We start from the raw sequence: 16,792 nt of genomic DNA on the forward strand, positions 1-16,792 counted from the left end.
ACCTGACAGGCTATTTTGACTTCCCAGTAATGCGAAATCCAGCAGAGCTGGGAGTGAGGAACAGAAGGATGATTAGGAGATGTACTGTAAGAAGCATAGTTAAGGAAACAGAAGGAAATGAACAGAAAATAAAGTCATTAAAGAAATCTGGAGAAAGATTAAGGTGAGCATTAATCTGGTACTGAATACAAATTAGAGGACACAGCATATCTATAATCCCAGAACACTGAGAGGCTGAGACAGAAGGATTACAAATTCAAGCCCAGCCTGGACAATGCAGCAAGCTCCTATCTCAAAAAAGGGGAAGGAACCTGGGGGTATATTCTAGTGTGAAGTCCCTGAGTTCAATCCCTATGCCACACAAGAAAAGAGCAAATGATTGACTTGGAGCATTGCACAATTTAAAAAATTTAACATCACCTAAGTGAAAGATCTTTGATGCATGCCTAGAATTTACACTTTACAAGTGTTTTAGTCAGTTAAGCTTAAAGGTATTTATGTGTTGTGTTCAAAAATATGTAATGTGAGTTTAGCATACACTGAATTTCTCAATGATATAAATATTCAAAATATTTCAGGTTACTTCTTCAAATATTTAATATTGAATTACAACAAATCTATAAATAAAAGTTCAGGTAACTAGGGTATTCCCTGGAAAGGAAGATGTGGAACTTTCTAGGGTAATAAATATATTCGGCACCCTGATGAGCATTACTGGTTACTCAGGCACCCATATCCATCAAAATTCACTGAAATATAATTAAGATCTATAAACTTTATTGTTAGTAATTATTCCTTAAAGAGACACACACATTAATATATATATATATACACATATATAATTGTATACATGTATTACTTTTAATTTTAGATAACTAGTCATAGTTACTGAAAAGGCAAAAGATACCTGTTAGATACCAAATAACCATTTAAGGTCCCGCCCCTGCTTTACTCTTACTTGTCTATGAGTTTTTTAAATTACAGAAAAACTATATTCCTAATTATAGTAATTAATAATTCAATCTGTTCATGTATCTAAAATAGTATACAATCTTAACTGTAACTTCATTTGTCAAATTCTGGTATGTGAACTATATCTTTTATTTACTTAAGAATCTCAGAACTTTAAGAGACATTTCACAGAAACATGACATTCTATGAAATGAATTCTAAATATGAAATTCCATGAAATTTGAAATTGAGAGGCATTTCATTAAAAGTGCCTAAATTTATTAGCTCTAATTATGAACTAGCTTTACTTCACCAGCTACCCTAAGGTTGTTAATTTGAACAGATTTGCAGAGTTGTACATGGCACTCATCACTTCTACCTTATTTCTGCCTGTCAAATCCTGTTGTAAGCCCTGTCACATACGAGGAGACCCAGGAAATAGTCTGTCATTGGTCCCAAATGCTAAGGTAAAGTGTATAAATATTTTCAATGAAAGCCCATCTATCTCTATCGCACTGTATTGGTACAACAGAAGTATATCAAAGTCTTAATTCACACAAGATGCATAGTAAATTTATAATGAAGACTTACAAAACTAACCTGCAAAGAATAAAAACAATGCAATTTATTGTGGAATAGTTCCAAAATTGTTTACAGATGAAAAAACATAATTAAGTATTCAAGTCAGTTGCCTCTAGAACAGTAAAAGGCCCAAAACTGCATTTCAGAAATGGAGTAGTTCTCTGGGAAAGCTTTCTGTTTTTATAGGCATTCCTTTTAAACGCTGTCAAGGAAACATTTTTACAGGCTATCTTTCCTCACATACAGTCAGCTCAAGACATTCAGAATAACTGTGAGGCTGGGAAATAGTGCAAAAAATCTTCTCTCAGACCCAAACAGAGGGCATGGCAAAAACTGTCTATTTTTATAGGACAAAAAAGGAAAAAGCACCCACATTCCTTATCTTTCATCTCTCTGGAAGAAAAAAATGTGTACTCAGAGTTCTTTATAATCACACTTCAAAAAGTATAAAGGTATCATGATTTTTGCTTGCTTAAAAAATGCTGTTTTTTAAAAAAGGCCTACTGTGTTTCTCTTTACAAAGCCCTATTCTTAAAATCTGCACTACAAGCCATAAAAAACATAATTTTATCTTAAAATACTTGGACATTTTGTTTCTACTTTAAATGGCTTGGGATTACAGTGGCAAATTTCACACCAGATAACATGGCATTTTTCCATGTGTTAAAAAAATTAAATTCTCACGGGGCTGGGGATTTAGCTCAGCAGCATAAGCACCTGCCTTGCAAACAGGCAGTCGTGAGTTCAATCCCCGGTACTGATAAAAATGAAAAAGACAAAAATAAAATAAAATAAAATAAAATAAAATAAAATAAAATAAAATAAAATAACATTCTCTTCTATATTACTTTATTCCTGAGTAAACACCATGAAGTGATCCAAAGAACTTTCAAAGTTTAGCACAGCTTTGAATCTAATAACAATCACATCATGCAAAAAAAAATAGTATTGAAAATAATCTAAGGAAGCTCTATTTATCAGTAACCCTATCACAGGCTTCAGGTTTACTCTATCTTTTAAAAATGCGAAACCTTAAGTAATGACATCTTTGATAACGTAATACCTAACACTACGAACAGAGTGATTAAAAACATGGTGAATGTTGCTGCCAGGTGCCATGCAATGGGATCTTTAATATAAGAAGGCAAGTGTCCAACTCTGGTAACAGCAAATGACAAACGTGAACTTGTTTAGCAGTCACTTGGTTGTGAGCTATGTTTGAGAGAAAGCGGGTTTTAAAGCCATAATCATCAACCGCAACACACTTCACTGGAGTTGTAGAATTGTGCAACTTTACATTCTAGCTTTTTAAGAAATGTCATTATGGAAGAAGAAATTTGGATCTCTGGGTTTTTTTAAGCATGCAAAAATCATGATCTTGAGATGGAAATCACTCTGTTCTCCTTGTATGCAAAAAATGTCAACCCAGATTCAACAACAAAGTTATACTGTGTTTTTAAATGATGACAGAATTGTGTCAGCTGAGTCTATATCCAAAAATACTTGCAAATGCTAAATATTTTAAGAGGTTATTAGAACATTTAAGAAATAGTGCACATAGAAAATATTCCAAGAAATTGGCAATTTCATTTTCCATCATAAAACCCCATGTCATACACAGCTCCTGGGATGGAAATTTCCACCAAACAAAAACATTACAGCTGACCCTCACACTTTCTACACTGACTCTGGCACCATGCCACTTCTGGCTCTTCCCCACAGTCAAAGTGACCGTGAAAGGTAAACATTTTGAATCCATTCAGGACATTCAGGCAGCTAAAACAATGCAAATAAAGACACAAAAGAAGACTCTCAGGACTGCTTCAGAAAATGGTATATAATGGGAAAATGGGATAAGTGTGTTCCAACAGAGAAGTAGTATTTCGTGCAAAATTAAAGATCACGTTTTATTGTAATAAAAATTTAATTTGGCCCCTCCTCCTTGACCCATGGACCTGACCTCAGAGGCCAATTGGAGAGTCTTGTCTTCCCTCCTCCTCAACCCACAGACCTCGAGTGGGGGAAGGGCATCAGTCTCCCCTTCTCATCCCACAGACCCTAGAGGCCAGCAGGAACATCAGTCTCCCCTCCTCCTCGACCCATGGACCTCAGAGGCTGGCAGGAGCACTGGTCTCCCCTCCTCACCCTAGAGACCGCAGAGGCTGACTGGCTCATCAGTCACTCTTCCCCTATACCTAAAAGATCATGGCAGCCCACAATCAGCAACCCCTTCTACCACCTATAGAACCTTGGTGGGCTGGTGGGAACCTCTGCAACTCCTCACCCACACAGAGGACCTGAGCAACAGGGTTGTGAGTTTCTGCCTCAAATAGAGGATGTCAGTGGGTAAACAGGAGCAGCAGCAAACCCTCCCCTCCAGCTGTAGGACCTTGGCAAACCTAGCAAGAATGAGGGGTGAGTTCTCCCCTACAGAGACACCAGGTTGAGGAGAATGCCAATAAGGCTTCCTCCAACCTGGAGGAGCTCAGAAGGGCCACAAGACACCCAGTGACAGAACAGGTTCCCAGCTGAGGTGTACACTATAGCCAGGTAGATCTGGAGGCCTGGAACAGTCTGAAGCCACAGTAACAACAGGAGCTAACGATTGGTTTAAGCTTACTCCTAGGCTAATTAGCCTAGGAAGAATATTAGGACTCACCCAACAGAATCTGCAGTAGCAATTCAGGCGACTGGCCCCTCCCCTTCATTGTGGGACCCAGCAATTAGACAAACATCAGCCACACAGTAGGACCCTAAGGCACACAAAACCGACAGGTGAGACTAGTGGGATTTAAAAGACCAAACTATTAACCCACGAGGTGAAAATGACAAAACAAAAAAGCAAAACACAATCTCAAACATCTAGTCCATTTAGGAACAAGGGACATCAAAATAGAAGACATTATAAGTCATACACCTGAAATTGCTGAAAAGATAGCAAGTGAAATAAAGAAACAAATCCATGAGGCAATAGAGGATCAGAAATAATCTCTCATGTAAAGGAAGAAATTACAACCTTAGTAAGGAGTTGCTCAGCATAGCTAGAGAAAACATAGATTAAAAAAAAAAAGTACAGGAGCATGGAAAAATGATGGAAACCTTGAATGAACAATATAGGAAAGAAATAGAATGCATGAAACAAATGCAAAGAGATATTCAGGAAATAAAAATTCCATTGAAAGTTGGCGAAACTGTTTGAGAGAAGCTGAGGATAGACTTTCAGACCTCAAGGACAGTATTGCAGCTAGCTATCATGAAAGGAAAGAACTCTTAAAAATAACAAGGGAAAATGAAACAACAATAACTTCAAGATGATGCAAAGAGAAACAATATAAGACTAATAGGTGACAATGAAAATGTAAGAGTCAATGCAAATGACATAAAAACATTATTCACAGAATAGCAGAAAAGTTTCTCAAACATTGGAAAAGAATCATATAGGACACCAAACAGTCAAAACTAAAATAAAATAAATCTACATCCAGATATATAATAATTAAGACCTCAGAAATTCAGCATAAAAACAGAATACTAAAAGCTGTTAGAGAAAAGACACAACTTACGTACCCAGGAAAGCCCATTAGAATCAGGGCAGACTTCTCAGCACTAACCCTCAAGTCAAGATGAGCTTGGCATGAAGTATTTCAAGCCCGGAAAGAAAGAAACTTTCAACCCAGACTGATGTACCCTATAAAAATTTCTTTGAAAATTAATGGAGAAATAAGATTCTTCCATGACAAAAACAACTTAAGAAATTCAGTTCCACCAAACGAACCCTAAAAAGGTACTGAGAGACATACTAGAGACAGAGAAAATGACTACAATTCCCAACAACAACAGAAAGAAACCACCAGCCAGGGCAAGCAATTAAACAAGGGAGAAAAGCAGGAAACCCGTAACAATAAAATAACATGACAAAATTGCCAGTACATATTAGTTATATCCATCAATGCAAATGGCCTCAATTCACCAATTAAAATAAATAAGTTTACAGAATGGATCAAGAACCAGGATCCAACAACATGGTGTACATAAGTAACGCATCTAACTCAAAAGGAAACTCAAAAACTGAAAGTCAAAGGGTGGAAAACAGTATATAATGCAATAGAAATCCAAAAAAGCATCTGTTTACACACAATGTGACCTTCAACCAAAAGTGATCAAAAGAGATAAAGAAAGTCACTACCTACTTGTTAGGGAAAAAATTCAAGAGGAAGAGTTAATAATCATAAATATATATGTACCAAAAACGAGCATCCAACTATATAAGACAAATACATGAAAAACCAAATATGCAATAACACAACTATAATAGAGTATCTTAATGTCCCATTGTCACAAAGAGATAGACCCAACTAGACAAAAGATGGCAAAGAAATAACAAAACTGAATCAAAAAGGTGAACAAACGGACTTAGTAGATGTTTACAAAGTGTTCAACCCAACCACATCAGAATATACATTCTTCTCAGCTGTACATGGGACATTCTCTACAACAGACCATATATTAGCCCAGAGAACATTCTTAAATAAATGCAAACAGGTTGAAATTATCCCATGCATATTATCTGACCATAGTGCACTGAATTGGAAATTAATGCAAAAGAAACTGCAAAACATACATAAACACATGGAAATTAAGTAACCTCCTGAACAACCAATAGGTTACAGATAAAATTAAAGAAGATATTAAACAATACCTACAATTCAATGAAAATACAAATACAACATACCAAAACCTGTGGGATGCAATGAAAGTGGTCCTAAGAGAGAAATATATAGCAATGAATTGTCACATCAGGAAAACAGAACAAACACAAATAAACAATCTAACGCTCACCTCAAGCTTCTAGAAAAACAAAAGCAAGCCAAACCCAAAGCTCACAGAAGAGAGGAAAGGGATCAGAACAGAAATTATTGCAATTGAGACAAAGAAAACAATATGAAGGATTAATGAACTGAAGAGTTGGTTCTTTGAAAGAAAAAATAAAACTGATAAACCTCTAGCCAATCTTATGAAGAAAAATAAAGAAGAAACTCAAAGTCATGCAATAAGGAATGAAAAGGGTGAAATTACTACAGATCTCATGGAAATTCAGAAGATCATGAATGCCTACTTTGAAAATCTTTACTCACATACGGTGGAAAACATAGAGGAAATGGACAGATTTTTAGAAACATATGAATTACTAGAGCTGAATCAAGAAGATATAACAATTTTGAATGACCTAATATCGGGTACTGAAATTGAAAATGTGATTAAAAACTTACCAACAAAAAAAAGCCCATATCAAGCATAAATATATATGCACCAAATACAGTACGATGAAGGATACACAGCTGAATTCTTTAAGAAATTTAGGGCAGATTTAACGCCAATACTCCTCAAACTCTTCAATGAAATTGGAAGGGAAGCAATTCTCCCTAACTCATTCCTAGAGGAAAGTATTATTCTGATACTAAAACCAGAGAAAGACCCAACCAAGAAGAATAGGCCAATCTCCCTAATGAACATTAATGTAAAAAGTCTCAGTAAAATACTGGCAAATAGAATGCAGCAAATCATCAAGAAGATTATATATCATGAATAAGTGGGATATATCCTAGGAATGCAGAGATGATTTAACATACACAAGTCCATAAATGCAAGACACCACATTAACAGAGCCAAAGACAAAAATCACATGATCATCTCAAGAGACACAGAAAAAGCTTTTGATAAAGTCCAACATTTGTTTATGATAAAAACCCTGAAGAAACTGGAATAGATGGTATCTAACTCAATCTAATAAAAGCCATCTATAAGAAATCAACAGCCAACATCATACTAAATGGACAAAAACTAAAAGCTTCCACTCTAAAATCAATAACAAGACAAGGATGTCCACTATCACCACTCCTACTCAGTATAGTTCTAGAAACATTAGCCAGAGCAATTAGACGAGAGAGAAATAAAAGGAATAAGGATAGGAAAAGAAGAAATTAAATTATCACTATTTGTAGATGACATGATACTCTACATAGAAAGACACTAAAAATTCCATCAAAAGACTACTGGTGTTAATAAGCAAATTCAGCAATGTAGCTGGATACAAAGTCAATACTCGAAAATCAATAGCATTCCTATACACAAACAAAAAACTCACTGAGAGAAAAATTATGGAAATGACCCCTTTCACAATAGCATCCAAAACAATGAAATACCTAGGAATCAGCCTAACAAAGGATGTAAAAGACCTGTATGTTGAAAACTATAGTACTCCAAAAAAGAAGACTGAAGAGGACATCAGAAAATGGAAATACATCCCTTGCTCTTGGTTAGGACGAATCAACACTGTGAAAATGCCAATACTCCCAAAACTATTGTATAGATTTAATGCAATTCCAATCAAAATACCATTAACATACCTTACAGATCTAGAGACAGCATTCCTAAAATTCATTTGGAAACAGAACAGATCTAGAATAGCAAACACAATCCTGGGCACAAAAGGTGAGGCAGAAGTCATCACTGAAATTATACTACAAAGCTACTGTGATAAAATCAGCATGGTACTGGCAACAAAACAGACCCGAGAATCAATAGAATAGATTAGAAGATGCAGACACAACTACAAAGACACTCAGCCACCTTGTCTTTGACAAAGGGGCTAAACATATTCACTGGAAGAAAGATAGCCTCTTTAATAAACAGTGCAGGAAAAATTGACTTTCCACATATCAAAGACTGAAACTAGACCATGTCTATCACCATGCACTGAAGTCAAAATGGATCAAAGATCTAAATATTAAAATAGAAACACTGAATCTACTGGAGGACAAAGTAGGTAGAAATCTTGAAAATATCGGGGTAGACAAAGAGTTGATGAACAAAATGCAAACTACACTGGAAATACTTCCCAGAATCAACAACTGGGATCTCTAAAGTTTTTGTGCTTCAAAAGAAATCACCAACAGAATGAAGAGAAAACCCACAGAATGGGAAAGAATTTTAGCCAGTTGTCCCTTGGACAAAGGACTTATAGCTAGAACATGGAAAGAACTGAAAAATAATAGGCCCCCCAAATTCAAAGACCCAATACATAAATGGGCATCTGAGATGAACATGTACTTCTCGGATTAAGAAATACAAATGGCAAATGAATACATCAAGACAGTATGGAGAGTCCTCAAAAAACTAGGATAAAAGGTTCCATTTCACACAGCTTCTGGGTTTCTTCTCAGAAGAATTAAAAACACTGTATCTCAGCAATATGCTCAGCCATGTTTATAGCAGGATATCTTAACAGCTAAATATTGGAAACAACCCAAATGCTCATCAACCAAGTAATGGATAAAAAAGATCGTGTTTTTTTTCATACAATGGAGTAGTATGGCCATAACGAAGGATAAAAATCAAGATTTCTAGGTAAATAGGTGGACTTTGAAATAATTCTCTTAAGTGAAATACATCAGTCACACATGTAAATATCTCATTGCTTTTCTGGTGTGAGAAACAGAAAGTGTAAATAAAGACCAAAGGGTATAATAGGAATTGTTAAACAGGAAAAAAAGAAAGGGGAATTAGGGAAGAGAGCTGCAGACAGGAAGGAAGGGAAAGGAAAAAGATAAGAGAAAGAACAAATGGAAACAATACTTCATAAATAAGGAGCGGAAAAGGGGTTGAAACGAGAGAGGGGAATGGAGAAAAATAAAGAGGAATCAAGATATATTATATACAGGTACATTCCCTATAATGAACACTAACATCTGGCATATCTTTATTGTGACAATAAACTTAATTAAAAAAAGAAAATGGTAAAAGGAAGAGACTTTTTTTTCTGAGATTATGTTAACAAAACAAGACTTCTACCTCACTATCACTCTCTTGCTCTCCTATTTCCTCTCCCTGCTGACACACACTTCAGTGTTGAGATGCCCCATGAAGCCCACGTGGAAAGGAAGTAAGGGAGGTATCAGTCCACGTGCCCCCAGGAGAGTGAACTGCACCAGGGCCAGTGTGAGCTAGAAGAGGCATCTTCTCCGTCCAACCAGTCTAGCTAAACTGGACCTGTATTCTCGACCCACAGAAACAGTGAGGTGATAAATGTGTACTGCTTTAAGCTGCTACTTTTGGATGCAATCTATTTTACAGCAACAGATAACTAATACAAATAATCTCTGCATAAAAGTACACAAGTCTACAAACTCTAGTACACATTTTAGGGAATTAGAAAGCCTCTCTAAAGTCTACCAATAGAATTAGTAACTCAAGGATTCCAGATTAAGAAACTTTTCATATGATAAACTCAAAATAATGTACACAAAGGCTAGCATGAAATTAATTTAATCATGCTATACAGGATATTATTAAGAAATTTTATTTCAATCATAATTGATATCTTGTTCAAATACTACCAAAGGTAAAAATCAAGCCAAACTATGTCAAAACATTATTTTAAATAACACATTTTATAGTTATTAATTAAGTACTGAGGATAAAATAATAAATGAAAACTAATCCACTTTGAGACTTTACTGTCTCTTGGTAAAACAAAAACAAAAACATAGGGACACACACAAAACACCTGTACCACAAGAGTTGGTAATATGAACAGCCATTTGCAAATAATATCCACTCTATACACAATGTCTTTAATGAATTTTAATTTTAAAATAATTAAAATAAATACCTGTACTGTCTTTCCAAGACCCATGTCATCACCAAGAATACAACCTCTTCCTTGAATGTAGTGCCTATAGAGAAACTGGGCCCCTTCTCGTTGGTAGTCTCTCAAGTACCTATTAATAGTATAAGGAATAACATCTCCATCTTCAGATAACTTAAAATCATTAGAAGATAAAGGAAATTTTCTGTCTGGAAAATACGGTTTTTCCAAATCTTCATCATCAAATATAAAACTCCTGGGGCAATCTTTAATAGCTCTTATTTCCTGAAGTTTTTTCAATGGTATTTTCCTTTCTTGAAAATCTGAATATAAGACAATTGCAAATGACTTCCCATGTTCATCCACTGTGATAGATTTTATGCTTGCCTCACAAAGTTTTTCATTATCTGGAAAAGGGGCGAGACATCTCTCTCCTGGATGCCATATGTCTGCAATAATAAAAAAGAAAAGGTTAAAATCTAGCTTATATAGTAGCACCTCATTTATACACTGAGAGGGGGAAAAATGTACCACATAAATATTTTTGCCAAAGAACTGAAACAAGATCAATTATATAATATGTGCATTTTTCTAAAATACATTATCAGATGATCTACAATAAACAAAATAAAGGGTGCATAATTTCTTTCCTGTGGTTCCTATCTTAGCTCTGTATCATAATCTCCCCTAGAGTTTTAAACAGATTGCTTAGGGGCTGAGGATGTGGCTCAGTGGTAGTTCTTGCCTTGCTTGTGCACAGGCCTGGGTTTGATCCTCAGCAACACACATACACACAAAATAGTAAAATATACTGCCTAGATGATTTACCTCTGATGAGTCTGAATCAGTGGATATGGGCATGGGCATCTGATTTTATTATTCTATCTGGCTGTTACTGTTGAAATCTCATGAGTCTTGTGCACAGCCAGAGTCGAGAACTCATTTAAATATTCTTAACAACTCAGAATACCATACTTACATTATTCATAATATGATACAGTAAGAGTGAAAAAGACTTGGTAACGAGTAACCTGAATTGCTCTGGGCAGCAATGCTTTTGTGATTCATCTGCTTTTCAAAAATGATTCCATCTCCTTTCCCTGGAGAGAAGTGTTTCTCCTCACTGTCCCTATTGCTGCTTTTAAACCACTGCATCAAGTGATGTACAACCAGCCAGGGAAACTTCCAGTCTACTTCAGAATGATGCCGATGATTAGATGATTTCAAATATCTTTTAGGCATCCTATAAGTCTTTGAAGAGTCTGATCTCTCTATTCTGTACTTACCCGTACAGTCATTTATTTTACTTTCTATTCCCAAAACAGTGCTGTGAAAATGGGGAGAGAGGATCCCTATAGAACATAACATTAGTAGGAATTAAAAGGTACCAAACAGAGGAAGAAAAATAAAAATAATTTTCCAAATGGAATTTCTTCTGGCAAAAATCTAAGAATTACAGGGCTACGAATGTAGGAATACTGGGGCTTATTTTTCTTACATGTGAAACCAGATGGCCAACAACAGTTTCCTAGGGTCTCTCTGAGGCTTCAATTAGAACTTTCTAACATTCATGATTATAATATATGATTATAACACATGCTTATAGTCTCATAAGCAAAAATAATGTCATTAGGATGTTCCTCATCAGTAGTTCTTCAGCAGTACTTTGGAAGGTTACTTTATAGTAACAATCTTAAGTATTTAGGAAAAAAGAAATCTGTTCTCCTAGTTTAATCCTGGTACCCAAATTGTTTGAGAACTATTATATTACTCCAAAGGACAGAGTTTTAATGCAAAATTAAAACCTTGACCTACTGGGTAAGTAAAGCAACATGTAGACCAATGTGATGTACATTCATGTCCTAACTGAACTAAAATCTTGAAGTTGCCTCTAAAGAAATTCCTCCCACTTTGTTTTACACGTTTGTCTGTCCAGTAAATTCTTTCTCATTTTTAAATATTTTATTATGTATTACTCAACATACATAATTTAAGCACCAATTACTCCAAAGATATTGATTGTACCACTAAGTGGGTATAAAATGAAGAAAACTGATACTATAAGTGATGATTAGTCTTTCTGCAACTCATTAACTGGAACCATTTATAGTCAACTTTTCAAGATAGAAAACTAGTCAGTCATTAATCTTCCTTTGATATCACTTCTACATCCAATCTGTCAGACTATCTTTCTGGTTCTACTTCAAAGATGCATTACTTCTCCAAAGCATGCATTCTCTCTAAAGGAAAGTTTGGCAAACTTTTCTGTAAAAAGTCAACACAGTAGCTATTGCCACAATGAATGGAAAGATAATGGTGATTAGCTTTTTTCTAAATTACTAACCCATTTCTACTCCAACCCATTACTAACCCATGGTCCACCTTATTTAAAGATACCCTACTACTCTCTATCTAAGCATATTGTTATCTTTGTGGAACTTCTTGTAACATGTAATTACCATGGCTACTTGTTTTTGTCTGTGTCTTACACAAGAGATAATTTCCTTTCCAAGAAAAGGTCTGTATAGTTCAAAATTTTATGCCTACAACATACCAGACACTCAATAAATATTTGCTGAATATTTTTAACAAGAACAGAGTCTTTTTTTTTTTTTTAATTTAAGGAGAAAAGAAAAAAAACCTTGAAGGGGTACAAGTTATACAGATTTACAGAAGAAAAAAATGCGCAGTAGGAAATCACTAGTTAATGGATTACATATTGCCATCTTAGAAATAATTGAGGAACAGAGTCTTGATACCTAGTGAGACACACACTAAAAAAATACATAAACATATACCTAATTGTAAAAAAAATGTTTTGAAGTCTAGAACACAGTGTTATGAGAAAGAAATATCGGGAAGCAATTTAGACAGGAAAGAGTGTTTCAGGAGGTACAGCACTCGTAAAAAAAATCCAAAGGGCATCACAAAACATTTGATGGGTATCTTTTTGGTTCCTCTGTTTGGATAAACCCTATCAAATTTAGGTTTGTAGCCAAACAACAGGCAAAACTGTTGAAATTGGGAGGATTTCCTGTGGGGCTGAATGGTGAGAGTAATGTTTCTTTAGATCCTGGCTCCCTCTCCCTTTTTTATTTCAAATTGCCCTCCTCCTTATTTTCAATTTGTATTCCTTTTCTCTGCACTTTCCCTAAATGCCAAAGTGACGCTGAGGAAACAGCATTCCTCCATAATCTCTGCCAGGAGCTTCATCTATGTTTTTACCTGCCAGGCTACTCTAGGTAGTTGTATGTGTGGTCCTTGAATTAAGTGATCAATTCCTTGCTCTCAGAGTTCAAACTTGCTACTTACCTTCCTGAAACTTACTTCTACTTTCACTACCTATTGTAAGTGACAGACAACTTCCTCAAAGGAAAAGCAAGTAGATAAACAATCAGTATATTGCTGGACACCGAACACTCAATACCAGGTGGCCTTGAAATATAACCATTACTCATGGAACCTATTACTTAATGAGCAAGAATGTGTCCCAGATAATGTGGCAAATAACCACACCCACCTGACAGAGGGAGAATATAAATCCCTATCTCAGTAACTACGTGTTAAACTTTGTGCAGTGAAACTAAACAACTCAAATCTGCGTTCATCTACATAACAAACTTCCATTTACTAATAACTGGGGCATCAGAAGAATGAAGAATAAAAATACCTAACGTTTACTGAACGCTCGCTGGGAATCACTCGTGAAGTCACAGAAATGTTTTGCATACATCCGATCTCATTGGACAGTCACGCGAACCTTGCTTTATGTACGGCCCAGGACAGAGCCCGAAGCTGCTGCTCTGGTCTCAGACAGCAGTAGCGCCAGGGCCAGTTGGACCCTGCCAGGAAGGGGCACGCGACCCGCAGCTGTCACTCACGAGCCCTCGCCCAGGGCGGTCAGGACCCGCGGAGTTGGGCAGGAGGCGAGCTCACAGCTCATACCTGGGCCGGCGGCGTCTGCACCGGGGCTCGGGGCGGCGGGGGACTCCATCCAGCCCGGGGTCGGCGGTCACAGCCAGCATCGCCCCGGAGCTCGGAGCGCCTGCAGGTGGGGGAAACGGGGCGGAGGAGTCCGGGCCGAGGGGTACCACTATGTAGTCTCAGACTTAGTAGCTGCTGCCGCCTGGGGAGGCCAGGAAGCTGACATCTCGACCCCTAAACTTTCCTCACGAAGCGCAGCCACTCCGCGACGCCCATCACTTCCCACCCCAACAGGAGCCGCGAAATTCCCGCGAGAGCTGAATCCGGGTGGCGCCGGGTCTCGCGAGAAGACGTCTAATCGGGACAAACGGGAGCGGAGCGCTTTTCTCCAGGGCTCCACCTGCAGGCTCGTAGTGGAAGCCCCGCGAGATCAGCAAGTCTCGGGAGAGTTGCGGCTGCTTGCAAGGAAGAGTGCAAAACCTTGCAGGAGGTCGCAGGTGAGGCCAAGGTTCCCCGACTTGCAGGTAGTTCCTGGCTCCTTCGTGTCTTCGCCTCAGAGCGCGCTTTTCCGGGTCACATCGTTTCTAGTAAATCTTGAGAGTAGGAAATCAGCAATGCTCGCTGTCAGTGGAAGGCAGGCACGCGAACACTGGCAACATCTAAGAGGTTTCCCTGCCTCCTGTCGCTGCCCGGAGTCGTGTGTGTAGCGTAGTGGAAGGGCCAAGCCACGCAAGTGCAGGACCCCAGCCACTCGCAAAGGGAAGCAAACGAGACTGCCTGGGTACGTTTGCGGACGCTTCAGACCAAGCCTCGCCGGCTACGGCACGTGCTAGCATGGCTGCTTGTTGCCTCCAGATCCCATCGACCGAGTTATAGCCAAAATACGCCTGTAGGAGTTTCCTGTTGGTGCTGAAACCAATTGTCAAAACGTTTTTTTTTTTTTTTGTTTTGTTTTTAATTAAAACAGCCCAGATGTGTCACAGGTAACCCTAACGTAGATCAGAAGCCCTACACATGTCTCCTTAAGCTAAAATCCAATGTCAGAGTTCTGAATTCCTTTCCGAAGGATATAAGGATTTCCATTTTCTTGCCTTTTCGAGCTTTTGTATACCTTGCTGGCCTCTGGCCCTCCTTTCTCAGAGCCTGTGATGTTTCTCTGAACCTTGCCTATCAAAAGCAACCACCGATAGAAGTAGGAAAAGATTGTTTTTGTTTTGAAGAGCTCAGCTGAATAATTGATAGTAATCTCATTTCCAGGCCTGTACCCTTAATCTCAGCAGCACAGTCTCTGGATGTTTTAGGTAATAGTATGGTTTGGAGTCCAGGAAATAGAACACAAACATCTTTAGGGGCAGTCTGTTCTGCCTACCCAGTGGCTTTAATTAGGAAAACCACATGGCTGTGTGTTCTACAAATAGATCACAATTCTTTGACAGCTACTAAAACTTAATAGCATGTTTTCATAAAATGCTTTATACAGAGTGTCATTTGTTTTCTTATCAGCAGATAGAAACATTTAAGAGAAACATCCAAGTCATCATCACAGAATGAGATTTTGCTCAGTTTAATCTGTCAGTGCTTTTTTGTTCTCATCCATGACCATAACAATGAAGCTAATAACAGTGTCCTATCTAAAAGGGGTTAAAAAATAATATAATTAAGTAAAACTCCCAGAATAGTGCCATGTCACAGTAAGAAATGTCAGTGTTGCTATAGTAGTGAAGGAAAAAAAAAAAAAAAAAAAAAAAAAAAACGGTTGCATGCTACAGAGCCATTGTCTCAGTATTTTGGCTAGTAGTTGATATCGTGTTACTAGATTTGATTATTTGATTGATTTTTTGAGGCAGAATTTCTCTGTGTAGTTCAGGCTGGCCTTAAATTCACTATAGAACCCAGGCTGACCTTGAACTCCAAACCATCCTCCTGCCTCAGCCTCCCAGGTGCTGTCATTGCAGGTATGCACCACCATACCCATATAAAACCCCTGTATTAGGTTTTATACTTGATTTTAACTTCATATTTTAACTTCAGACAATGTGTAGTATAGGAAGTGTTTTCATGTATAGCTAAAAAAGTAAAAATTCAGCTGATTGTAACTGTAACCTTTAATGTGCATGCTAATATTAGAAATCTTAAAATCTAGAAAAATCACCTTGGAATTGATGAAGTACATATGTTTACTTATACTTTTCACATTGTCTTTAAAATCAAAATGGCAAAGAGATTTAGATTAAGCTTTTTACTGTAACTACCAGAGAAGTTTGATTCCCTCCCTTGTGTAATAAAATCTTACTATTCCAGCAGTCCACTGATTTAAATCGTGGATCCTTACAGAGATGATATCTATCTGGAAGTGATAAAACAAACCCAAAGTTTTGATTTAAATAAAAGAGAGCATCTGATTGAAGAAATACACTTGTGACTTAACACTAGAGCACACAGTGCCTCATTCTATGAATATTCATTATTGATATTCACTGCCATTAGTATGTAAGTTAAACAAATAATTAGGCTGCTTCCTCAAATGTTCCTTCCCCTACTTAGCAGTACCTTGTGTCACTGCCACTTGCCTTCACTCCTTACCTAGGTGCTGATATGGACATTTAACACTATAGTGCTAGTGACTGCAAAGTGAAATTTTAATGTACTCAATTCCTGAAGTCATTGTAAGTGACATTGGATGACCCA

The 16,792-nt window shown here is 37.2% G+C and overlaps 1 protein-coding gene across 7 annotated transcripts in view; it reads right to left on the minus strand.

Moving 5' to 3' along the window:
* Ercc6l2 (ERCC excision repair 6 like 2) overlaps positions 1–14,449 on the minus strand; it is a 114,024-nt gene extending 99,575 nt beyond the window's left edge. The window contains exons 1-2 of one of the 7 annotated variants that reach the window (XM_063227388.1): positions 14,126–14,441; positions 10,205–10,629 (exon numbers count right to left, since the gene is read on the minus strand). In XM_063227388.1, coding sequence (XP_063083458.1) covers positions 10,205–10,629; positions 14,126–14,174 — 474 coding nt within the window. In that variant the 5' untranslated portion in view covers positions 14,175–14,441. Of the gene's footprint in view, positions 1–4,192; positions 4,287–10,204; positions 10,630–14,125 lie in introns of those variants that run through there. The other 6 variants (XM_063227389.1, XM_063227390.1, XM_003468400.5 and 3 more) reach the window with 6 other exon arrangements.
* Between the last annotated feature and the right edge of the window lie 2,343 nt (positions 14,450–16,792).

Source organism: Cavia porcellus, unplaced genomic scaffold (assembly GCF_034190915.1).
Source record: "Cavia porcellus strain 051 isolate PalLab524CR breed Dunkin Hartley unplaced genomic scaffold, mCavPor4.1 scaffold_17, whole genome shotgun sequence".
Lineage (NCBI taxonomy): Eukaryota > Metazoa > Chordata > Mammalia > Rodentia > Caviidae > Cavia > Cavia porcellus.